At 34.6% G+C, this 26439-nt stretch overlaps 1 protein-coding gene across 7 annotated transcripts in view; it reads left to right on the plus strand.

Moving 5' to 3' along the window:
- The first annotated feature begins 200 nt into the window (after window positions 1–200).
- Window positions 201–26439, plus strand: part of STXBP5L (syntaxin binding protein 5L) — a 381398-nt gene continuing 355159 nt past the window's right edge. For 3 of the 7 annotated variants that reach the window (XM_027060949.2, XM_027060948.2, XM_027060951.2), the window contains exons 1-2: window positions 202–444; window positions 1523–1719. In XM_027060949.2, the coding sequence (XP_026916750.1) occupies window positions 1531–1719 (189 nt within the window). In that variant the 5' untranslated portion in view covers window positions 202–444; window positions 1523–1530. Of the gene's footprint in view, window positions 449–833; window positions 987–1522; window positions 1720–26439 lie in introns of those variants that run through there. The other 4 variants (XM_027060943.2, XM_027060941.2, XM_027060942.2 and 1 more) reach the window with 4 other exon arrangements.

Consider the following 26439-nt stretch of genomic DNA (forward strand, 5'->3'; position numbering starts at 1 on the left):
CCCAGTTTCTTCCGCGCCTCGCGACCGCGGAGCTTGACTCTATGGAGCCTAGGATTGGAGCCGAGGCTATTTGCTCCCTTTGACGTACCGTAACTCTCCGCCCCTTTCTCCAGCGCCGCGCGGCCTGAAGTGGAGGGGGCGGGGCAAACGAGGGGTGTTCTAGGGGGCGGGGCTTGCATCCCACGGCGGGAGGGCGGAGCCTTCGTTGGAGCCTGCCTGCTTGGCTAGGACCTCGGAGAGCGCCGGGCGCCGCGACCAGAGGAACCGGAGAAGCGGCCACAGTCGGGAGGGACTGACGCCTGCTAGTCCGCCTCCCTCCGCACCTTCAGCTTCTCGGGCTGGCTGGCACCTAGTGGCGGCCGAGGAAGGTGCCTAAGTCTGGAGTCCGATAGTCATCCCTCTGGGACGCCGACGACGCCGTCCAGCCGCGGCTCCCTCACACCTGTGTGTGTGTTCATGAGCGTGAGCGCCCGCGCGCGAATTTCTGTGTGACGGTGTTTGAGTGTGCTCCGAATGGGCGCGCGAATGTCTGTGTGAGGGTGTTTGTGTGTGCTTGGTGCCTAGGCGCTCCGCCCGGGGAGGGACCGCGGGAACGGCGGCTCTGCGCGCCCAGCAGGCTAAGGCGGGACTCGGGCCGCAGCTGTAGCCGCCACTGCCTCCCGTCCCCCAGGAGCCGCCGCGGTGCTGCGGGCAGAGCGGACAGGCGGGCGAGCGCGGCGGCGGCTGCGGACAGAGGGGGGCGGGGGGTGGATGGAGCGGGGAGAAGAGGGAGGACGGCTGGAGACGCTGGTGGCGGGGGGGGGGGGGGGGGGTTGGAAGGGGAGGGCGGAGGGAGAAGCGGAGGCAGCCGGAGCCGCCGCTCACCCCTCCCGTCTGCTGTTGCCGTGGGTCACCCGCAGATGTTTTGGGGTCCGACTGTTGGGGGTGAGAAATGGAAAAAGGCCTCTCCTTCATTACCTACTGAGAAGAAGGGAGTGTTGAAGATGGTGAGGAAGAGTCCAGAAGGTGGTAGCAGAGTAAATACTCGCTATCCCACCGCCCAACCCCAGTATCGTTTTTCTGAAAATATTCTGAGCTGAATCTTTAAAAAGAAAGCCCGCCCTTAAGAGAGACAGAGTCTTGGTCTGTTGGACTCCGGCTTGATTGTATAATAATGATGATATAATGCTAATGACGATGATGACACTGCCTTTTATTTTTACCCCAGTGCTGATAAAGCGTAGCTACAGCTGAGGATAAAGCACTTGAAAATTTGATGTATGAGGAGGGAATACTGTTGCCTTTAGAGTTGTATTTTATTATTTCTTTTTAAAGGATGTTCTTTTTAGAATTAAAATTTGATAAGATGAAGCCTGGCTCCCTCTCTCTCTCTCTCTCTTTCTCTCTCTTTTTTAATTCGTTTATAGCCAATGCTTGTAAAATGGGGACTGGCTACTGCCTTCACTAATATGAAAAGCTCAACACTTTTACCCAGGTATAAGTCCATGCGTTAAGTCACCCTTTTCTTTGAATTTCTCAACAGTTTTTAAAATGAAGAAGTTTAATTTCCGAAAAGTTTTGGACGGCTTAACTGCCTCCTCCCCTGGCGGTGGTAGCAGCAGTGGCAGTAACAGCGGTGGTGGGGCTGGAAGTGGTTCCGTGCACCCAGGAGGGACTGCAGGGGTTCTCAAAGAGGAGATTCAGGAAACCCTGACTTCAGAGTATTTCCAGATTTGCAAGGTAAGTTTTGAATTGGCTTACAGCCTATTATTTCTTTATTTCACTGTTGTGAGGAAAGAATAATTAAAAACGAACAAACCAAACCAAACAAAAACACTCACTAGGGATCAGAAATTGTTGAGATGCCAGCATCAGGCAGTCCTGGGCAGACGACTCTATAGGTAGATGTTTGAATTAATAAAGATGTTCTAGGCATCGACTTCAGTATCAATTTAAAAAGCAATGGTAATTTAAAGTGGAAATAAGCAAACATAAAAAGTAGAATTTGCAATGTCAAGGCCCAAATTGTGGGCAAAATTTTTAATGTAATATTTGTGTATAAGTAGTAAACTGCAGGAGAAAATAATCATTCTGGTTAATTCCATGTTGACATTCAGAGAAACTAATTGTTATTTTATTTCACTGTGCAGTATAAAATGATTAAAGCTATTAAAATGTTGCTAGAAGTAATAGCTAAGTGAATACATCCATTTAAAAAGATGTAACAGTATGGTTTTAAATTCATTGTTTAAAATTCTGTATGAAAACACCTCCAGATTCTTAAATTTTTAAACAAATCCATGGACTTAATACTTGTAAGAACTTAAAAATAGCCTGTGTTCTGGTTTAGTGAGGAAACATTTTGGGTAACTGTACTCTAATGTTCAAGTTCTAGTGAATAAGCAAAATAGAGTTTCTGATGGGGAGCCATGAGAATTTTCAAAACAAACATTTTGTTACTATATAGATATTTATATTTTCTGACATAAAGTAGTTTATAATTCTTACTGTTCTTTTTTGGGAAGGTAGCTTAGGAATGTATTCTTGACCTCCATGTACAATTAAAAAAGCTACTAAGTCATTCATATAATACTGATGAATATAATTTTAAGATGTGTTTGAATACATTAGAACAAATCATAAATTTTTGAAATTACAGAAATTATTAAATGTTTTGGTACTTCAAAAGAATTTTTTGAAATTATTAAAATTATTTTTGTAGTAAATAACATATATAATGGGGTAAGTTTAAATTATTGTCTTATTTGCTATTCCTGGTAGGATCATTATAAAAACATTAAACCTGTATTTATTAAAATATTATATATTCATTTACATAAAAGTGAATTTATTTAGAATTAGATTAAAAGATATAATTCTACCCTATGAAGTTTATATGCATACAATTTTGTATACAAAGTTGTATATAATTTCGTTCTCAATTTGAAATAACACATAAAGATGCCAGGGTGGCTCAGTCGGTTCAGCCTCCAAATTTGGCTCAGGTCGTGATCTCATGGTTGGTGGGTTCTGGCCCCGCTTCGGGCTTTGTGCTGATGGCTCAAAGCCTGCTTTGGATTCTTTGTCTCCCTCTCCCTCTGTCCCTTCCCTGCTCATGCTCTGTCTCTCTCTCAAATAAATATTAAAAAAAAAAAGAAATAGTAGATATTTTGTCAGATTAGGGGCTTAATATTGGTCATGAAAGAAATATGGAAAAGGGTCTTACAGGCTCAAATTTGAACTGCTAGTTAGGGGAATAATGCTATGATTATCTAATATTTGGTGTATTACTGTTTCCATTCCAAGATTCTGAAAAAATTTCCAAAATCTCTTAGGATAGTTTTGGTAAAGATAAAATAGTTATAGAAAAGGTAGACCTCTGAAACAGATTGGCAGGACTATTGAGGTTTTAAATCTGGTAGAGAAGGTTTTAAATTAAAAATTTCAGGGGAAATGGGTGAATGCAAGAGAGGAAAGTGGGAGATATGTAGTTGTCTTCCTATTTAGTCAGACAGGAAATAGTCATGAGAAGTAGCAGAAGTTAAATATGCATTACTTCAAAAACATATGGCATGGTAGGAAGAACACTGGCCTAGGAATCAGATTGTACTTTATTTAAAGCTCTGTCACTTGCCAGCCATGTAATCTTGGACAAGCCATTTATCTGCCTTGAGCCTTGATTTTCTCATCTGTGGTATGGTAATAAGTATTTCTACTCTTCTGACTTAAGAGGGTTACTGGGAAGATCAGACAAGACAATTAGGTGAAGGTAATGTATAAATTTGGAAAAGGTGCTAAAATGTGTATTTTTGTATTCTTAAATTTTTGAAATCACCTTGTTCTTAGTGGAATGACTATAACCAGTAGGTTGTAATAATATAGGTACAAAATTATACTTTCAAAGAAATTAAGAGGATACATAGCTGTATAAGTGGAACACTAATAGTATTAAAGTATTACTAAATGGGGAAAGTACTGTGTCATCTTTGGATAGCAATATACTTAATTTTTAAAAGTGATTTTATGATTGTACTTTACCTTGACTATAAGAAAATATATAAAAATGGATTAAGGAAATTCCAAAATTAGGACTGTTACTAAAGTGGGGACTTCATTTGGACTCACTGATGGAATGTGCAAAGAACATTCTATTCTGAGCACTAAGCAATTGGCACCTTTTGGGTACTTGTAACTTTTCCACATGATCAAAACTAAAGTATAAATCTGTAATCTGCTCTTTTGAAAACCATCCTCATCTCTATTATCTGATCAGTCATCAAATCCTATCTATTCTATTTCCTCAGTATTTCTGAAATTTATTCCCTTTTCATCATCTTCAGTACCTGTTCATTCTATCATAGTTTCTTGGTTAGTCTCTTGAAATCACTTCCTACCTGATCTTCTTACCTCTAGTTTTACCCTGTTCCAATTGATTTTGTTATAATAATGGTTATTGCTGAAATGTAATGTTAATTATGTCATTTCCCTGCTAAAAAGTTTATGTTCGTTTCCCTAGAGCAATGATGCTCTACAAATAAAAGGCTAATGTCAGACCCAGTAAACAGCAGCTATTCAAACAAGTAAATATACCTTACTGGCATACATTTAAAAATAAATAATAATAATAAATTATACAGCTACTTAATAAAAATCGTGTATTTTATATTTGGTTTTTGTTGTATAATATTATCCCTGTCAGGTGTAGGACTTTTGATGGCCTTATAAAAGTAAAAGTATAAAGTTACACCTTTTATAATCAGTGACAAATGTATAAGAAGTTCAAAAACATAGAAATGGTAGAAGAAACTTAGGTTCAAGCTTATCAAAAAACAAGTTATACATTAGTTTAATGCAATCTAAGTTCAGTATGTATGCATTTGAATGCCCATGTTGTTCAGATATTTATGAACTACATGAAGTGCCTTTTCTGAACTTGAATTCTGTGAAACACAATTTGAAACTACTGCTCTATACAGTAAACGTCAAGGTGCTTAACTTGATCTATATCAGGTTGAGGTTCTTATTTACATTTCCACCCTCGTTTCCTTGATTTCCTACACGTACTGCATTCCCTGAAAGGACCATATTTTCTCATATTTCAATGCCTTTTCTCAATTTGTTGCTTCTGACTAGAATATCCTTTCCAGCTTTAATAAAATTGGAGAATTCCTAGTTACTTTTTATCTCATAGTTAAAATATCACCTCCATGAAACCCGCTCTGTCCACTACCTTCCTTTTTTACTGCCCAAGGCAGAATTAGTTTTTTTTCCCCTTCTGTTTTTTTTATAGCACCTGGAATATTCCTTTTGGTGTGAATTTAGCACCTTACTGTGATTAGAAAATTTATTTTTCTGTCACTATTGTTATATTGTCAACTCTATGAGAGGAAAATATATGTTTCCTTATCATTACTAGGCTGCTTACTACCTAGTAGGCCAGTGGTTCTTAACTCTGTGTAAAAGAAAGATTTCTAGCTCCACTCGTCTTAGAGAATCCATATCGAGGAATGGGGCCTAGACACTTGCATTTTTTGAAAAGACCCCACAGGAAATTCTGATACACAGTCAGTATTGAGAATGATTATAGTAGGCACCTGATATACTTCATGAATGAAACAGTATATACATGGTTGGTTGATTAAAGCAGAAAGTCATTAATAACGATATATGTCTTAAACATTTTATTTTAACTGAAAATGTATATACACCACTTTACAGGTCACTTGATGAATGAACAAGATTTTTTGTTGTTGAGCATTGGTTCTGTAATTGGAGTTCTGTGTGGGCTTTTCTTCCATAAACCATCCCAAAGTCATTATGTATAATTTTCAGTTTTAACTTATTTAAAGTAGAATAAGAACTTTTGGGGGGCACCAAAGTCGGTTGAACATCCGACTTCGGCTCAGGTCATGATCTCATGGCTTGTGAGTTCGAGCTCTGCATTGGGCTCTGTGCTGACAGCTCAGAGCCTGGAGGCTGCTTTGGATTCTGTGTCTCTCTCCCAATCTGCTCCTCCCTTGCTCATGCTTTGTCTCAAGAATAAAGTGGGTGATGGGTCTTGAGGAGGGCACTTGGGATGAACACTGGGTGTTGTATGGAAACCAATTTGTCAATAAATTATATTTAAAAAAAATAAATAAAAAATTAAAGAAAGGACTTTTTTTTTGCTTTTGAAGCAAAGTGTCAGGTCCTTCTAGATGATATATACATATCATCTGACACTTAGTTTATACACATGATGAATATATGCTTGGCCCTTGAACAACATGGGGGTTAAGGGTGTGGATCTCCCCATGATTGAATATCTGTATATATTCTACTCCCCCAAAACTTAACTCCCTGAAAACTTTACCTCCCCAAAACTTAACTACAAATAGTCTGTTGACCGGAAGGCTTACTGATAACATAAACAGTTGATTAATATGTAGTTTGTATGTTATATGTATTATATAATGTATATTTACAATAAAGTAAGCAGAAAAAAGAAAATGTTATTAAGAAAATCATAAGGAAGAGAAAACACATGTATAGTACTATGTATTTATCTGAAAAAATTCCAAGCATCACTGGATCCATGCAGTTCATACCCATGTTCAAGCGTCAACTGTATGTACACATATATAGAGAGTATAGGTGAGTGTATATGCACACAATATATATGTGTGAATGTGTGTGTATATATAAAATCTATCTACCTATCATCTATCTTAATTCTTACAGTTAATTGTCCCACACCTAATTAGGCTGGGAGTAGGAAAGTGTGAGAATTTAAGCTAGAGTTTCAAGTATTCAGTGAATCATTAATATCAATCCATGTTTTACAAAGAGGATGGAAAGTTTTTGTTAATCTAGTGAGTTTGTTACATTAAACTTAGCTTTGTTTGTAGGATCTCCCATTTGACCTTCATAACAGTCCTGTAAGGAAGGCAAGAAAAGTGTCAATATTTTTATTTTACTGATAAGACATCTGAAGCCAGAGAATTTAAGTGGTATCCTTAGGTCTCCAAGTTGGTAGGAGGCATAGCTAAGTTTAATGCTCTATTCTTCCATTATTAAATCTAGTATTTTTTTCTGTTTTATCTTTCTAACTTATTAGAAAAGACAACATGATTAATTTCTTAGGAAACAGAGATTTTGAGAAAATAGACTATTCTATTGACTCCCCTTCAAAATACATCCTAAATCTGATTACATGTCTTCACTTCTACCACATCTTTTGCCTGGACTACTACTCAATAGCTTTCTAGGTATTTTCTCTGTTCTCACTCAGGCTCCACTTTCATAATAAGCAGTAGAATCCTTTTAAAATTTAAATCATATTATGCCATTCCTGCTCAAAACTCTCCAATGCCTTTTTATTTCTCTTAAAAACAAAAACAAAAATCTCATTAATGTCTTATAGAGATCTAAATTATCTGGCCCTGACAAGATATCATTTTCTTTTTAAATGTTTTATTTATTTTTGAGACAGAGCATAAGCAGGAGAGAGGCAGAGAGAGAGTGAGCGAAACACAGAATCTGAAGCAGGCTCCAGGCTCTGAGCTGTCAGCACAGAGCCTGATGCAGGGCTTGAACTCATAAGCCGCGAGATCATGACCTGAGCCCAAGTTGGATGTTTAACCAACTGAGCCACCCAGGTGCCCCCAAGATATCGTTTTCAACTCTACTTCATGTTACTTACTCTGCATCAGTTACATTGGTTTTCCTATTGTTTCTCCGACACGATTCCTACCTCAAGGCTTTTTCATTTGCTTTTCTTTTCCATGGAACACTTTCCTCCCTAATAATTATATTACATATTCCCTTTATTTTATTTAGTTCTAAGTTAACTAATTGTTAACTTCTCAGATCTTCATTGACTGCTGCTCACTCCCTCCCTGACCTTATCCTGATTACTTTTTCTTGATAACACAATTACCTGTCATTAAATTATATATTATTTGCTTGTTGTTTGCTTCTCCTATCATAATTTAACTACATGGGGGCAGGGCTTTATTATGTTCACAACTATCTTACCAATTCATAGAACTGTGCCTGCCATATACAAGGTAATTAAATATTTGTTGAATGAAAAAATGAGAGCAGGAAAGGTAATAGAAAGGTGTATTAAGAGCAAACTAGGTATTATTTTGAACAGCTTCTTGGAAAAGGCTTTTATGGAAGACAAGGAAATTATTCAGTGAAAGAGTGACACCATTTTAGGAATATAGTATGTAATTTTCAAAAAGACCTGGAAAAAGAGGATTGTAGAAATATTCAATTAAATTTCAGTTTTTATTGGAGTGCCTGGGTGGCTCAGTTGGTTAAGCGTCCAACTTTAGTTCAGGTCATTATTTCGTGGTTCATGCGTTCGAGTCCTGCATCGGGCTCTGCAGTGACAGATTTGGGTTCTGTGTCTCCCTCTCTCTCTGTCCTTCCTCCGCTCATGCTCTGTGTTTCTCTCTCTCTCAAAAATAAATAAACATTAAACAAAACTTTTAAAAAATTAAATTTCAGTTTTTATTGAGAAAGATATAAGGGACATTTTATTCCTAAATCTTTTTAAGGGAACAATTCAGAAGTACTGGATTGACAGTGACAAACACATGGGATGATCTAGACCTAACTAACAAAACAGACAAAAAGAAATATATCACTAGAACCAGATGGCATAATTCCTAAAGTTTTGAATAAACTCTTAAATTAGCCAACTCATAATTCATTAACATTTATAAGCTGTTTTTATAAATGGTCATAGTGTCAGAGCCAACATGTAGATAACTAGTGTAACTACTGCAAGGAAATGAGTTTGTAATCATGATCCTTATACCAGATATAACATAAGATGTTCCCAGATACATAGGTATAAAATCAGAAACGTGTGGACTGTGGAGAATTAGGCTTTCCAGGACCCAGGAAAGCTGAAGGAGGTCAAGTCCCTAGGTTTTCCTGATTATTATCTCTTCTTCAGGTTTCCCATTGTCTCCACATTCTTCTGATTTCGCATGTCTTTACTTGGGAGGTTTTGTAACTGGGTTTGGTGCAAGTCTGTGATCACGGTTCTACATATTTGCAATTTTCATTCATTAAATATTCCCTGAGATGTGCGGACCTGTCTCATTCCGTGCTGTAACTAGTATTATAAAAGATAGTACAGTTGACATAGCAGGATAACTTATTATGGATAAAGCTTCTGACAATGACTTCATGCTCCTGTAGCCAAAATGGACAGGTGAGGGTGGGCATCTTTAAGAATAGGAATGGAGGCAAACCAGAAGACTTAAGCTACCTTGTTAGGGTTGAGATGGTAACACATTTAAGAACCAAATGCATTAAAATTAATTTTTTTTTTTTAAGAATCAGCAACAAGGGTACATGGGTGGCTCAGTTTGTTGAACGTCAGGTGCTTGGTTTTGGCTCAGGTCATGATCTTGTGGTTTCACAGGTTCAAGCCCCATGTTGCACTCTGTGCTGGCAGCATGGAGCCTGCTTGGGATTTTCTCCCTTTCCTTCTCCCTCTTTCTCTGCCCCTCCCCTAGTTGTGCTGTCTCTGTCTCTTTCAAAAAATAAATAAACTTAAAAAAAAAAAAGAATCAGAAACAAAAGCCAGGTTATTCTGTTACTCTAGGTTCTCTACTTTGTTTATCCTAAGAGCATAAGGGTGCGGGTACAGGCTCATGTAAGGGATTATAGACTTGTAGGAAGTATGTTTATCAACTTTTAAAGTTACCATAGAGAGCAATCACATTTTCTTACAAAAAGTCTTTTGGTGCTAGTATATTGTCAGCAAATTGGATTTTTATCTCATTTAGTATGGCAGTTCTTATCTTAAAAACAATTAATGCTCTTACTCAATAGTGAAAAACAACTTTTCCTCTAGCTACCACAGTCAGACAAGAAAAAGAAATGAAAGGCATCCAAATTGGTAAGGAAGAAGTAAAACTGTCACTATTGCAGATGACATTATACTATATATAGAAAACTTGAAAGACTCCACCACAAAAACTACTAGAACTGATAAGTGAACTCAGTAAAGTTGCAGGACACAAAATTAATATACAGAAATCTATTGTGTTCCTATACACTGATAATGAAGTAGCAGAAAGAGAAATTAACAATCCTATTTACAATTACATCAAGAGTAAAATACCTGGGAATAAACAACTAGGAATTGAAAGATCTATACTCCAAAAACTAGAAGACACTAATGAAAGAAATTGAAGATGACATAGACAAATGGAAAGATATTCCATGCTCATGGATTGGAAGAACCAATATTGTTAAAGTGCCCATAATACTCAAAGTAATCTATAGATCATTAGATTAGCAATCCCTATCAAAATATCAACAGCATTTTTCACAAAACTAGAACAAATAATACTAAAGCTTATATGGAACCACAAAAGACCCTAAATAGCAAAACCTATCTTGAGACAGAAAAACAAAACTAGAGTTATTGCAATCCCAATTTCAAGATATATTACAAAACTCCATTAATCAAAACAGTATAACTGGCACAAAAATAGACACAGAGATGAGACAGAATAGAAAACCCAGAAATAAACCCACACATACATGGTCAATTAATCTGTGAGAGAGTAGGCAAGAACAGACAAAGACAGTCTCTTCAAGAAATGGTGCTGAGAAAACTGGGCATCTACATGCAAAAGAATGAAACTGGACTACTTTCTAATACCATACACAAAAGCAAGGGAAACAAAAGCAAAATTAGACTAGTGGGACTATACCAAAATAAAAAGCTTTTGCACAGTGAAGGAAACTGTAAATAAAATGACAAGACAACCTACTGAATGGGACAAGATATTTGCAACTCATATATCTGATAAGGGTTAATTTCCAAAACATAAAAAGGACTTCTACAACTCAACACCAAAGAACAAATAAACTGATTGAAAATGCGCAGAGGACCTGAATGACATTTTTCCAAAAAAGACATACAAATGGCCAACAGACACCTGAAAAGATGTTCAGCATCACTAATCATCAGGGAAATGCAAATCAGAACCACAATGTGATACCACCTTACACTTGTCAGAATGGCAAGAATCAAAAAGACAAGAAATAACAAGTGTTGGCGAAGATGTGGAGAACAAGGAATCCTTGTGTGCTGGGTTGATGGGAATGTAAATTGGTGAAGCTGCTGTGGAAAATAGTATGGAGGTTCCTCAAAAAATTAAAAAGAGAAATACCGTATGATCTAGTGATTTAACCACTGGATATTTATGTAGAGAAAACAAAAAGACTATTTTGAAAAGATATATGCACTGCTATGTTTTTTGCATTATTTATACTAGCCAAATTATGGAAGGAACCTAGGTGTTCATCAGTAGATGAAGATGTGGCATACACACACACACACACACACATATATATATATGTATATATACAAAATAAAATGTTACTCAGCCATAAAAACATGGGATCTTGCCATTTGCAACAACATGGATGGACTTAGAAGGTATAATGCTAAGTGAAGTAAACCAGGCAGAGAAAGACAGATGCTATATGATTTTACTTATGTGTGGAATTTAAGAAATAAACTAAGAAAAAGACAAAAGAAAAACAGACTTTAAAATACAGAGAACAAACTGGAAGTTGCCAGAGGGAGGTTGGTAAGGGGATGGGTGAAATAGAGGGGATTAAGAATACATTTACTGTGAATGTATGAGAAAACTGGGCATCTACATGCAATGTAGAGCACTGAATAATGTATGGAATTGTTGAATCATATTGTACACCTGAAACGAACATAATACTGTGTTAATTATACTTCAGTTAAAAATATATATATATTTTAAAAAAATAGTGCTGTCATACTTTGTGTATATTTCAATATCGAACTAATTTAAAAACTTACATAATTTCCAAGTTTGTTTATCTGTAGGATTATCACCAATGATTAAATCAAATTCCTATTTCTTGAAGTTTAGCGCATTTCTGTAGACCCCCTTCTGCCTTCACCTGAAGATTGCCTACAAAAAAATCATAGGATTAATTAAGTTCAATAGTTTACTTTCAATAATAGAATGATTGTATTGCTTTCCCATATTATAGTTCTATAAATAATTTACATATTAATTTGACAGCAATAACTTTGTATTCATTAGAAGTTTCAAATAGAAGCCCTGTTTTAAGTTTTAAATTGAGTTTTTGTTGTATTAGAGAAAACTGAATTTTTTGTTTCTACTTGTCAAAATAATGATCTTTATAAAAGAATTTGGTTATAGCTGCTGTGCTCTTCTTTTTAATTTAAAAAAAGATAAATTTAAACATCTTTTTAATATTTAAAAGGCTAATCTCTTAATGTGTATAATACACTGGGAAATCATTCCTAACTTTCTAAGTAATGCTAAAATTTATTGATAAGGAGTGTTAGAAAATCAATGATTAAATTTGATAAAGCTAAAAATAGAAAGCATATTTAAAGGATTTGGGGAAAGTAGTTGTAAAGAATAGATTGCAAGACCTCCAGAAAATACATAAAGGCCCACTGTGATATCTTTATAGAGGTTTGGTTAAATGGAATATTCATAGTTACTGAAGGAATATAAGAAGATATTTTAACAAGTTTATTGCTCAAATAATATTTATTGTACCATGTAAAATGATTAGTACATAAACCAGTCTCACCTAACTAACTATAATAAGAGTGAAATGATATCTTTTGGTTGATTAATCAACAAAATCAGTTAATGATATTTTCTGGGCCTATGTAAGATATTAGAAAGAAGAGTATGATTTTAGTTCTAGGAGGCCTAAAATTACCAGTTGATAATATATAGAATTATTTTGAATATAGTTATATATAATCAATATAGTGAATTTGAATACAAATATAATTAATGTTTTAATTCTAGGTATCTTATAATTGGATTATATGTACCCAGTAAGTATTTCTTGGGTTGAAAATAGCGTAAAAACATCATCAATTAGAATATGTACATTTCATTATAAATAAAATTGACCATTATGTAATGGTGGTTTTAGATGTAGATTTGGTACCTGGAGTCAAAAGGTAAGGATTTGTAGCTAGAGAACACCGTTACTTTTTAAAATTTTTTCTGTTTTGCCAACCATTTGTACATTTCAGTAACATTAAAAACTGTACACAATAAATGTACACAATAAAAATGTGTTGTGTACATGTACACAATAAAATTAGACTGTCAAGAAATTAATTGGATTGCTTAATGTTTAGTCTAATTTATTTATTATAAATTGACTAAACACCTGTCTATAAATCTGCAAACCAAAAAAGTTTGAAAATCATTAGTAGTATAATCAATTGAGAAGTTAGATTGAATCTGAGGGAAATGCTTACAGTTTGTAAACATCTGAGAAAATGAGAAATGTAAACCTAAAAAAGAAGACATAGGAGAAGTAAGCAGAATAAGAGGAAAGCTCAAGAGTAGAGGTAAATAATCTGATGCTTTCTTTACAAAGAATATTAAGAAAGAAATTCAAGAAAGTCTCAGCATTGCAAAGATGTCAAGGATGATGAAAACAAAGCAAAGAAATTAAAAACAAACCAGAACTGAGAGAGCCCATTTAGACCAGGAGGAACTTGATTAGGGTAAAATATTTTCAGTAAGATCATGGATAAAATTAAGGTCACAGTATAATAGGGAATAGAGTTGATAGAATCAGTACTATAAGAGTAGGTGTATAAGGAGAAAAGTGGTAGGAAAGTAGCAGTGATGGTAGATACTGATATCATTTTAGTATATTGTAGTGGAGATAATGAAGTTGAGCCATAGAAAAGAAGTTGAGGCTACCAGAAAGGGAAAGGTTGAATGGGGAATAGAGGAAAGATTTTCCCTTTAAAGTAGTAAGGGTCTCTGATCTGGAAATTTTTTCTTTAATTGAGGAGTAAATTTTTTCTTTACTTGATTCATATTTCATTTGAATTCTGAGCAAACTGCTTTAATCTCCTCTCAGGTAAATAAAAATATGAGATTCTACTAGAATATTGCATTAGTTTCCAATTTCTGATGCAACAAATTATCAAAGACTTAGCAGCTTAAAGCAACACAAACTTATTAGCTTATAGTTCTGGAGGTCAGAAGTCTGAAATGGCTGTCACTGAGCTAAAATCAAGGTGTTGGTAGCATTGCATCCCTTTCTGGAGGTTCTTGGAGAGTGTTTTTCTTCCTTTCTGGTTTTGATAGGCTGGTTGCAATTCCTTCTGTCTTCTTCCCAACGTTGGCTAATTGAATCTTTCTCACATTGCGTCACTATGACACTAACTTTCCTGCTTCCCTCTTCCACATTTAAAGACCTTTATGATTACATTGGGCCCGCTAGGATAATCCAGGTTTATTCCCCCTTTTCAAGCTCTACTGATTAGCAATGTTCATTGCATCTGCAACCTTGATTCCTCCTTGCTGTAAAATCTACATATTCACAGATCCTTTAGGGAGCCACTATTCTGCCTGCCATAAAGATGTTCATTACCTTCACCTATCTGTTTTATTTTTAGTTACTTTATGGAAAATAAAAAGAACAGAGAGAATAATATAATAAACTCCTACTTTCAATATTTATCAATTTTGCAAATCTTAATCTCTCATTTCGTTGTTTTAACGCAAATCTCAGACATTATACCATTTCATCTGTAAAAACTTTTGAGATAAGAACTTTCCCCCTTCTCCTTTTCAAAAATATAAACTTTCCCCCTTCTTCTCTTAAAAAAATCTCTAGCACCATTATCACTTCTAAAAACATTAACAATTTCTTTATACACTCTAATATGCAATTAATGTTTACATTTCTTCAATTGTTCCATAATTTATTTTTGTAATTGATTTGTTTGGATTGGGAACCAAACAAGGTTCACACTGCATTTTCATCTGGCTTTAAGTTATCTTTAATTCAAATTGTGTAAAGTCACAGAGTTTTGTTTTGTTTTGTTTTAAAGATCAGGTATCCTATGCTTTTGTGTAGCTGAAAACAAAGCCTGTTTCCTTTCTGAACTGTTAGACTGTATGTGAGGAAGTGTGTGGGTTCAGAGTACCACAAGTTGAAAAATAGACTTTAGATTTTTAAAATTTGTTTTCTAGAGATGGTCATATCTTTTAAGGAATTGGAGAAAGAATATTTTTAAATTAGCCTAACTAAGCTACTCCTACTTCATGATGCCATTGTGGGGGTAGATTTTCCTTAGAATATTAGAAAAGAGGAAAATATAAAAGACATAGAAGATGTGAAAATTAGGGGTGCCTGGGTGGCTCAGTCAGTTAAGTGTCCAATTCTTGGTTTTGGATCAGGTCATGATGTCACAGTTTTATGGGTTCAAGCCCCCCGTTGGGCTCTGTGTGGCAGCACAGAGCTTGCTTGGTATCTTCTCTCTCTCTCTCTTTCTCTCCCCCTCCCCCACTTGCACTGTCTGTCTCTCTTAAAATAAATAAATTAAAAAAAAGAAAATGTGAAAATTAATAAGACTGAAGTTGATTCTTTTGGTTGTACTGAATGGTTTTAACTTTTATCTATTACATAAGTTATTGGAGGTATTAGGATGGGATCCAGTTTTCACATATCTGTTCTTTTAACTGAATATTTAAAGTAGATTAGTCAGCTCTATTTTTTCTCTTACTTAGATTTCTTCTAGGTTATAGGATATCCAAGGCCTAGGTTAATAGGCTAAATATACCTGAAGAACTGAATTAGAGGGCAATAAGGAGAGGATCAGAATACTGATGAGGAACACACTTTGATTTATTGAGAGTTCCATTTATAAATAATCTGAACATTTTTATTGATTACTTATATAATTCAGAAGGTTCCTTACTCTGATTCTCTTCCATCCTTAGTTTATTGGATCTTTCTTTCCTTTTTCTAGTTCTATCTTAACCAAAATTTCTTTGCTATTTGAGATAATATACAATACTTTTGTGTTTTGATAGTTATTCAGCATAGATATTAGGTGAATTAATTTACTTATGTATATTACTATGTACTTACTATTTTTTACAGGCCTATTTTATATATAACTCTATACTAGGCACTTTGTAATTGGGCCATCAGTTTTTGAATTTACAATGCCAGCACACACTAAATGAACCATTTATATTTTTATGTGATTAATGATATGCATAAAATGTATTTAATTCATTTTTTGTAACTTTTATGAAAGTTCTTTGCTCCTTTTCCCTTTCCTTCCTCTTTGCCTTGTGTTTCTATTTTTTAAAAATCATTTTGTAGTATATTTGCTGTCTTTGTCCTTTGTTTATCTTAATTTCTCTTTATATTCTCTTGGCTAAAAGCTCTTTTATTCTAAAATGAAAGAACCTGGAAGACATTTAAAACATATTTCTTTTGCCACATTTTATTCTCCTAACAAGTCTAATACTCTTATTGGTACTATTAATATATCAAAATAGTTCTTTAAGTCACCATTTCTCTTTTCTTACCAACTTTTCTTTAAAAGGATTGAAAAGTGTTTAATCTTGATCTGTTCGGTATAATCTTCAATGAATTACCTTCAAATCATGCTTTCTTATTCTTTGATAACTAATTTAATTTCTGCCTTCATACAAAGCAGGATTATACAGTTACCATAAAAAATTTATTTAATTGTAACACTTTCATAATGCCCATATATTTTATTCTGAAGAGAGCTATAAGATTAAAAACTTGGAGCAAAAGATAAATGTTAAGAGGATACAGTCTAAAAGTTGAACACTTGAGAGTTGATAGCTGAAAATAAAGTGGGGAAGAACAAGGAAGGAAGAATTTGAGGTATAATTTATGCATAATAAAATTCACAGGTTTTAAATACTCAGTTTAGTGAGTTTTGAAAGTTATGTATATCCATGTAGCCATCAAAATATGATATAGAATACCTTAAATTTTCTTAAAATTTCTTTCTGCTCCTTTCCAGTTAATTTCTTCCTTCTACCCCTTTCCTGAAGCAATGAATTCCTGGCTTTTATCATAACTTAGTTTTGTCTGTTCTTGGACATCATATAAATAGAATCTTACAGTATGTATTGTGTGTGTGTCTTCTTTTATGCAATATAATGTTTTTGACATTTTTCTGTGTTGAATGTATCAGTAATTTTTCCCTTTTTTATTACTGTATAGTAGTCCATCAAATACTTTTATTGAAAAATTACACTTCCATTAATAATATAGACATGCTCATCACAGAAAATGCAACAGGGTAGAGAGAAAAACATTCTCAAATTATCCATACATCAAGTACTCAGATACAAATGATAATTAGTGATTTTTTGGGTGCATTTATTTCAGTATTTTTTATGTTTAGTTTTTGTTATGTGCAAATAAATGACCACTCAAATAAGAACAGAGGCTATTTGTTTAGAGGTTGCTATAGTGAGGGAATCAGCCAGCATTGCTTGCATTTGGCAGAGACTCAAAAGCAAGTAAGGGAGTGGGGAAAGCTTTATAGTGAAAAAAAAAAGGGGGACGTTTCAGATATGCTTTGATAGAAGGTTGTTGGTATGGGATGCTGAGGCAGGCTAACTATAAGTGGGGCATCCTATGTGATGAGTGTGGAAGTCATATTTGGCTTTCTCTTATTCGACCTGAGTTTGAAGTGTTGTGGGGGTAGGAGTCTGCAAAAATTAGGGAACCTGGCAGTCATTGACCAAATCCTAAAGTTCTGGGCTGATTACTGTAGAGGTTGTGATTTGGCTTCCTGGAATGGTTGCTGCAGGGATTGTGGTTTTGTTTCCTGGGCTGGTTGCTGCAGTTTCTTGGCCAGAATTCTGTTGTACCTGGTCTGGCCATTGTATATTGTATGTTTGGTATCCCAGTTATATAATGGATATTATGCTATATTATGTTATAGATCTTATATAGAATTTTGCATCCTAGTTTTTTTGGGTTAACATTAGAACATAAACATTTTTTATGTTACGAATTTTTTTCCTCACGTTTAATGGCTTTATAACATTCATCCAGTGGATGCACTCTTTCTTTATTATTGGAAATTCAGGTTGTTTCAGTTTTATCCATTTTAAAACTAATGGTGTAATGAACGTGTGAGCATTAAGCCTTTAGTATATATAGTACTGTTTCCCCAGACTAGATTTCTAAAGGTAAAATAGTTGGGTTATACACTTGCATATATCTTGCTGAATTACTTTCTGAAAGGATTCACTAATTTCAACTCACTTTAGTAATGTATAACTGTCAGTTTAATGATACTGTCACAAGCTTTAGGTGTTTAAAAACATTTTTCTTAATTCAGTAGGTAAAAAATAGAAATTATAGTTATTTTAATTTGTACTTTTTGGTTATTAGTGATCTTTATTATTTTCCTATACATTTATTAACCAGTTGAGTTTCTTCTTACATGAATTTTTTTTCGTATCCTTTACTCTTGTCTCTTGGTTCTTAGTAATTTTCTATTAGTTTGTATAAAAGTTTTATATATTAAATATATCAACCTTTTATCTGTTACATTTTTGTAAAAAATCCCTAGCTCATTTTTTGCTTGTTTATTATATATATGAACACACACACATTATACACACACACACACACTTTTTGGTATAGTTTAATCTATTGACCCCTTCCTTTTTATCTCCTAAGCAAAGAAATGCCTCTAAAATTCAGAGTTTTGATTAAATAATCATTTCTATTTTTTTTATTTTTTAGTGTTTTGATCTTTTATATTTTAATTTTTTTATCCAGTTGGAACTTGTTTTGATATATAGTATGACTCTAAAATGATTTTTTTCTTCAAATAACCAATCAGTTTTATCACAGTGTTTACGAACTGATTCTTCCATTTTCTACTAGTTATGATACTCCTTTGTTGTATATTAACTTTTGATGGGTACTAGGATTTGTATCTGGGATAACAGTGTTCTTCCATTTTTGTGCCTGTTCTTATGCCAACACCATACCAACTTAATTTTTAGGCTAAAGACTGGCCAAAATAATGTGTAGAATGGGTTTTGGAACATTTGAAAGGAAATGCAGTATTTGTGCCCACCAACCAGACTGCATTTCTGTAGTTAAAGTTGGGTTTATTACAAAAGGGGAGATATTGTGTATGATAGGGAACCATGAAATACCTCAGTATGAGGGTGTTAGGAAGGGCTTGTTATAGAATTTGGGTGTGTGTTAGGTGCTTTTAGAAAAGTTCTAATAAGCATGAATTGAATGTTGTCAGAAGGTGGGGAATAGTTCTATTATTTGAATCCTAAGAATTTTTATGTAGGAGGTGAGGAATGACATGGGTGGGGCTAAAGCTCTAATTGATTAAAGAAATAGCAGTTGCTTATGTTGGCTGGATGTGGGGGACACTTAATTATTAGTATTGTTTGCATAATGTTCTTACATTTATCAGTACCCAGATGTGATTCTGCAGTAGTTTTGTTTTTGTCTTGCTTCATCACAGTCATAAAGTGGCCTTGTTTGATGTTGGTTTTCTATGAATTTGTTCATGTTCAACAGGAGAACATCATGGCTTAGCTGTTAATGCCAGGCAAACTCCAGCTGACAGCTGTTAGAGGCTGCTTTTTTTTTTCTCTCTTTTAGCAATTTCTTTTAAAGTAGCTTTTGTAGCTAAAATTGCTACAACATCTTGCTAGATAGGCCTGGTTCAATACCTAGATAAGAGCATTTTTTAAATTGATTAACAGCCAACAATCTCATATTGGTTGATTTGAAATTGGTACACACTTGTTGAACAACAACTACTCTTCAGTATAATTATATACTTGAAATAGTGTACTTGAAAACAACTATCCTAAATAAATATAACAATTGCTTGTGCTCTTTTCATTTTTATTGTTTCTCCACTTATCTCATTTTCTTTTCATCTCCATTTTGAGAAAATAATGCAAATTTCATTTCCTGCTTATAATATTCCCTAGTAGGCACCCATTTTTACCTCTAGCGGATAGATTTGAAGTAACTCTTGTTTTTCTGAAAGGTCAACCCAGAAAATCAATTTAGTATTTTTATTTCATTTTATTTTTTTTAATTTAGTATTTTTATATGGCTAGGTGAATATACAAAATTCTATTTACTGTGGAAATAAAACTGATTTTCAAAAATCCTATTGTAAGCTCTATTGTGTATGTATTAGCGTGAATGAGGTAAGCTGCCTCTGTAGTACTTTGATTTTTCACCTGCGCTTTGTGACATCAACTTAATCCAGTTATTTTAACCAAGTTACAGAAGAGGAATTATTATCTAGCCTGCATCACTGTAAATATTTTACAACTCTGGAGTGGTCTCACTTCCATTTTTCTAACCCTTCCTTTTTTAGTCACTCCTATACTGGCATAAAAGAAAAATTTTATGATAAAAGAAAATTATGTGAGGTAAAATAACATCATTTGCTAATGTCTTTGGCAAATGTATATTTTGAGGAGAGCATTGTATTTGATAATAGGATGGCCAGGTTGTTGAATGAATCATAGAAAGTTAATTTACTGAGTCTGGTGGAGATTCAGGCAAAGAAGTACATAGGGCATAGTCGCAAATGATAATTTGTCTAAAGATTGTATTTGTTTGATTTAGTGTGATCAAATATAGGCAGAGATTAAGATTCAAGATGAAAGTTACAGAATTTGGGAGAATAGAGGCAAGAGTGATGCAGGAGGAACTGTGGTTCCGGACAAGAATCCAAATGCTCATGATGATCTTGAAGAACCAGGAATAAAGATCATTGGGAGAGCAGCTGCAATGCTAATTTAATACCAAGTCTATTGGCCAAGATTTTCTTAATCCCCTTAATCCAGTGAAAGGATTACTTTTAAAGGAATGGGTGGTAGTTTTCTGAAATCACCAAACGGCTTTCTTCTTGTAACTTCACACTACAGAAAAATTTTGACTTTTTTTTTCTGTCCCTTTTATCCTCCCTGCCCAGTTAGTTCTTTTTTTTTTTCAATATATGAAGTTTATTGTCATATTGGTTTCCATACAACACCCAGTGCTCATCCCAAAAGGTGCCCTCCTCAATACCCATCACCCACCCTCCCCTCCCTCCCACCCCCCATCAACCCTCAGTTTGTTCTCAGTTTTTAAGAGTCTCTTATGCTTTGGCTCTCTCCCACTCTAACCTCTTTTTTTTTTTTCTTCCCCTCCCCCATGGGTTTCTGTTAAGTTTCTCAGGATCCACATAAGAGTGAAAATATATGGTATCTGTCTTTCTCTGTATTCTGCCCAGTTAGTTCTAATGCGCTGTTGTTCTTTTCTTCATGATTTTTTTTAACCAGATTTTCATCTATCTTTGTTCAGTCTTTGTTTTTGTTATCCCAGTTATTTTTGCCAAATCATATTCTGCCTCTGTTCCCAAATGAAGGATAATTTTTGGTACCAAATTGTACTGAAGCATTTAAAATTTTTTTTCAATATCTTTTAAATGTCTCTTAAGATTTCTTCGTTGACCCATGTACTATTTAGAAGAGTATTGTTTAATTTCCAAATGTTTTGGAGTTTTTCAGCTTTCTCTTACTGATTTCTAGTTTAATTCCATTGTAGTTTTATGGCATACTTTGTATGATTCCAATTCTTTTAAATTTGTTAATAAGTGTCCAGAATGTGGTTGATCTTGGTGAATTTTCTATATGAGCTTGAAGGAATATCTATTATGCTGTTGTTGGATGAAGTATTCTATAAATGTCAATTAGATCTAGTTGATTGATTGTATTGTTCATTTCAACTATGTCCTTACTGATTTTTGGCCTGCTAGATTACTAAGAGGGGGTGTAAAAGTTTCCAACTATAATAGTGTATTCTTATATTTCTTGTTGCAGTTCTATCAGTTTTTGCCTTATGTTTTGATGCTGTATTTAGTTAGATGCATATACATTAAGGATTGTTTTGTCTTTTTTGAAGAATTAACCCCTTCACACTATGTAAATCCCCTTTTTATCTTTGATAATTTTCCTTGTTCTGAAGTCTGCTTTGCCTGAAATTAAAATACTCCTACTTTCTTTTGATTAGTGTTAGCTGGTATCTTTCTCCATCCCTTTACTTTTAATTAATCTATGTCTTTATAGTTAAAGTGGGTTTCTTGTGGAAAACATAAGGTTGAGGTCTTGTTTTTTAATCCATTTTGACAATCTCTAACTTTTAATTGGTGCATTTAGTCCTTTGATGTTTAATATATGGTTATTTATATGGTTGGATTAATATCTACCATATTTGTTACCATTTTCTACTTGTTGCACATATTCTTTGTTTCTTTTTTTTTAATTCTACCAAAGATTTATTTTTTTCGTTGTGATTTTATTTATTTATTTAAAATTTTATTTATATCCAAGTTAGTTAACATATAATGTAATAATGGTTTCAGGAGTAGAATATAGTGATTCATCACTTATATATAACTTAACCGAGTGCTCATCCCAACAAGTGCCCTTCTTTTTTTTTTTTTATTTTTTTATTTTATTTTTTTTTTAATTTTTTTTTCAACGTTTTTTATTTTTATTTTTGGGACAGAGAGAGACAGAGCATGAACGGGGGAGGGGCAGAGAGAGAGGGAGACACAGAATGGAAAACAGGCTCCAGGCTCCTAGCCATCAGCCCAGAGCCTGACGCGGGGCTCGAACTCACAGACCGCGAGATCGTGACCTGGCTGAAGTCGGACGCTTAACCGACTGCGCCACCCAGGCGCCCCCAACAAGTGCCCTTCTTAATGCCCATCACCCATTTAGCCCATCTCCCCACCCAACACCCCTCCCATAACCCTCAGTCTTTTCTCTGTATTTAAGAGTCTCTTATGGTTTGCCTCCCTTTGTTTTTGTCTTATTTTTTCCTTCCCTTCCCCTATGTTCATCTGTTGTGTTTCTTAAATTCCACATGTGAGTGAAATCATACATTTGTCTTTCTCTGACTGACTTATTTCGCTTAGCAAAAATACACTTTAGTTCCATCCACGTTGTTGCAAATGGCAAAATTTCATTCTTTTTGATTGCTGAGTAATATTCCATTGTGTGTATATATATATACTTATATAAATAAATATATATATTTATAGACACACACACACTACCTCTTCTTTATCCATTCATCAGTTGATGGACATTTGGGCTCTTTGCATAGATTGGCTATTGTTGAACACACTGCTATAAACGTTGGGGTACATGTGCCCCTTTGAATCAGCATTTTTGTATCCTTTGGATAAATACCTAGTAGTGCAATTGCTGGGTCATAGAGGAACTCTGCTTTTAATATTGTGAGGAATATCCATACTATTTATCAGAGTGGTTGCACCAGTTTGCATTCCCACTAACAGTGCAAAACTGTTCCCCTTCTCTGCATCCTCACCAACTTCTGTTGTTCCTGAGTTAATTTTAGCCATTCTGACAGGTGTGAGGTGATATCTCGTGGTTTTGATTTGTATTTCCCTGATGATGAGTGATGTTGAGCATCTTTTCATGTGTCTGTTAGCCTTCTGGATGTCTTCTTTGGAAAAGTGTCTATTCATGTCCTCTGCCCATTTTTTAACTGTATTATTTGTTTTTTGGGTGTTGAGTTTGGTAAGTTCTTTATAGATTTTGCATACTAACCTTTTATCAGATATGTCATTTGCAAACATCTTCTCCCATTTTGAATGTTGATTGTTTTGTTTTGTTGATTGTTTCCTTTGCTGTGCAGAACCTTTTTATCTTCATGAGGTCCCAATAGTTCATTTTTGCTTTTGTTTCCCTTGCCTCTGGAGACATGTCTAGTAAGAAGTTGCTGCAGCTGAGGTCAAAGAGGTTGCTGTTTTCTCCTCTAGAATTTTGATAATTTCCTGTCTTACAGTTAGGTCTTTTATCTGTTTTCAGCTTGTTTTTGTGTGCGATGTAAGAAAGTAGTCCAGGTTCATTCTTCTGCATGTCATTGTCCAGTTTTCCCAGCACCTTTTGCTGAAGAGACTGTCTTTTTTCCATTGGATACTCTTTCCTGCTTTGTCAAAGATGAGTTGGCCATACATTTGTGGGTTCATTTCTAGGTTCTATATTCTGTTCCATTGACCCATGTGTCTGTGTTTGTGCCAGTACCATACTGTCTTGATGATTACAGCTTAGTAATATAGTTTGAAGTCTGGAATTGTGATGCCTCCAACTTTGGTTTCCTTTTTCAATGTTACTTTGGCTATTCAGGGTTTTTTTTCTGGTTCCATACAAATTTTAGAATTGTTTGTTCTAGCTCTGTGAAGAATGCTTTGTTTCTTTCATTTTTCCCTTCTCTCTCTGTCTCTCTTTTTTTTTTTTTTTTGCCTTTTCAGGTTTTACTGAACATTTTATATAATTGAATTTTCTCTCCCTTCTTAGCTGGCAGTTATATTTCTTTTATACCTTATTGAGCTTGTGCCCTTGGAATGTGACTTTCACAAGTACTTCTCAGTTTGTTTGTTTTTTCCCTTAAGTGAGACAGCAAGGCCAGAGCTGGTATTTCCCTTCCCCATCTTGAGAGTTGAGGGATTGGAGTTGAGTATTTCCCTTCTCCCAGTTGATTAGGCTCTGATAAAATTGTTTCTTTCAAAGGAAGAACTTGTTAAAAACAACAGAATGGTCTGGGCATATTTCAAAATAGTTACTCTTTCCTTCTTTCTGCCAGAAGCAGGAGGGGATTTTCTTGTCTTCACTGTGAGGACCTGGTAGAGCTTCTGGAGGTAAAACTCAAAAAGGTGTGAGGCCTACCTGGGTCCATTGATGTTTTTAACTCTCAAACTTGTCCACAGGAAGCCTCCAGCTTTGTCAACAACAGTTGAGATTTTCCTTCTCTGGTACTAGTCCATATATTCCTTCTCTGGTACTGGTCTATTAGCATAAGTTTTGCTATTGGGCTTCTGTTACAGTACATTGTGATTCTCTGTATCTGCCTGTCTTTTCTCTCCAGTTTTGGGGGCAATGGTTTACCCTGTGCTCTCAGTTCTCTGATATATCTAAGAAAAATTATTGATTTTGTTTCTTCAGCTTTTTTCTTGTGTAGATGGGACTTACAAGTTCTAATTTCCTATATGGCAGGCTAGAAACTAGAACTTCAGTATCTTTTTTTTAAAAAACAAATAAACTTAAAATCTTGACATCTATAGTGAAATTAATTGAAATAATTAGAAAAATGTTTTAGCATGATAATAGTACATGTTGTGGTACCTGGGTGGCTCCCTCGGTCCAACTCTTGATTTTGGCTGAGGTCATAATCTCACAGCCCTGTGTGGAACATCACAATGGCAGTACAGAGCCTGCTTGGGATTCTTTCTCTCATTCTCTCTTTGCCCCTCCTCTGCTTGTGCACATGAGTGTGTGGGTGCACTATCTCTCTCTCAAAATAAATAAATAAATACATAAACTCAAAATAATAGTAAATAATTGTTAATGATCTACAACATAATGGGTTATTTTCATATTTTAAATCTGATTTTGAAGTTCATTAGTTAAGGGTATAAATTTAATTTTTTCAATCACACTGAGGTTTACTGTGAGTTATTTTAAATTCAAGAAGTGTTTAGTGAGTATCTAAATGTACCTAGAATTCTTTTTCTTTTAAACTTCTATTTTGTTTTTTTAGGGGTGCCTGAGTGGCTCAGTTGGCTAAGTGTCTGACTCTTGATTTTGGCTCAAGTCATGATCTCATGGTCATGAGATCGAGCCCCATATTGGGCTCTGCACTGAGCGTGGAGTCTACTTAAGATTCTCTCCCTCCTTCTCTCTTTGCCCCCCCCCATTTGCATACATGTTTTTTCTCTCTCTCTCTCTTAAAAAATAAAAAAAATTAAAAATTAACAAAACACATAACTTCTATTTTATCTTTCTACTTTGCAAGTAATATGTATTCTTATGAAAAACTAGAAAATACAAATAAGCAAAAAAGAAAAACAAATTTTTACCCAGATATTACCACTGTTAATGTTTTGGAGTATTTTTTTGGAGACATTTTTTTGTGTTTATGATTACATGCAAAGTTTTTATATCAAAATGAGATCTATACATTCTTTGAAACTTTTTCCTACTTAATGTGTTATGAACATTTTCCTTGTCTGGTTATTTAGTTTTTTTTCATATGGTTGAGTGGTTACCTAGAATTCTGTTGTATTTATGGATTCTAGCTTATTTAAATAAATCCCCAGTTATTTCTATTTTTTATTTTAATGAAATACTTTAATAAATATCTTTGTGCATTTTTATATACTTAAGATTTTTCCTAGGAGAACAAGTACATAGCTAACGGGTATGTACTAAAAAAATAGGCATTTTTTAAGGTTTTTGATATGTATAATCAAATTGTCCCACTGAAAAGTTGTACACATTTGTATTTTTATTAGGATTTTATATTTATTTTGTCAAGTATACCTTAGTAAGTATGGAGTAGGGGAGAAGAAGCGTACTTGTCTCCTAAGCCCTGGAAATTGCCATTATTTAAAATTTGACTATATAAATGGCAAGAGATGGTAACTCAAGATTTTTTTGTTTCATTGTTTAGTGAAATTTGCATGTAACAAACTTACTGCTCATATGTATTTCTTCTGTAGTGAATTAGATG

This window comes from Acinonyx jubatus, chromosome C2, assembly GCF_027475565.1.
Source record: "Acinonyx jubatus isolate Ajub_Pintada_27869175 chromosome C2, VMU_Ajub_asm_v1.0, whole genome shotgun sequence".
Classification (NCBI taxonomy): domain Eukaryota; kingdom Metazoa; phylum Chordata; class Mammalia; order Carnivora; family Felidae; genus Acinonyx; species Acinonyx jubatus.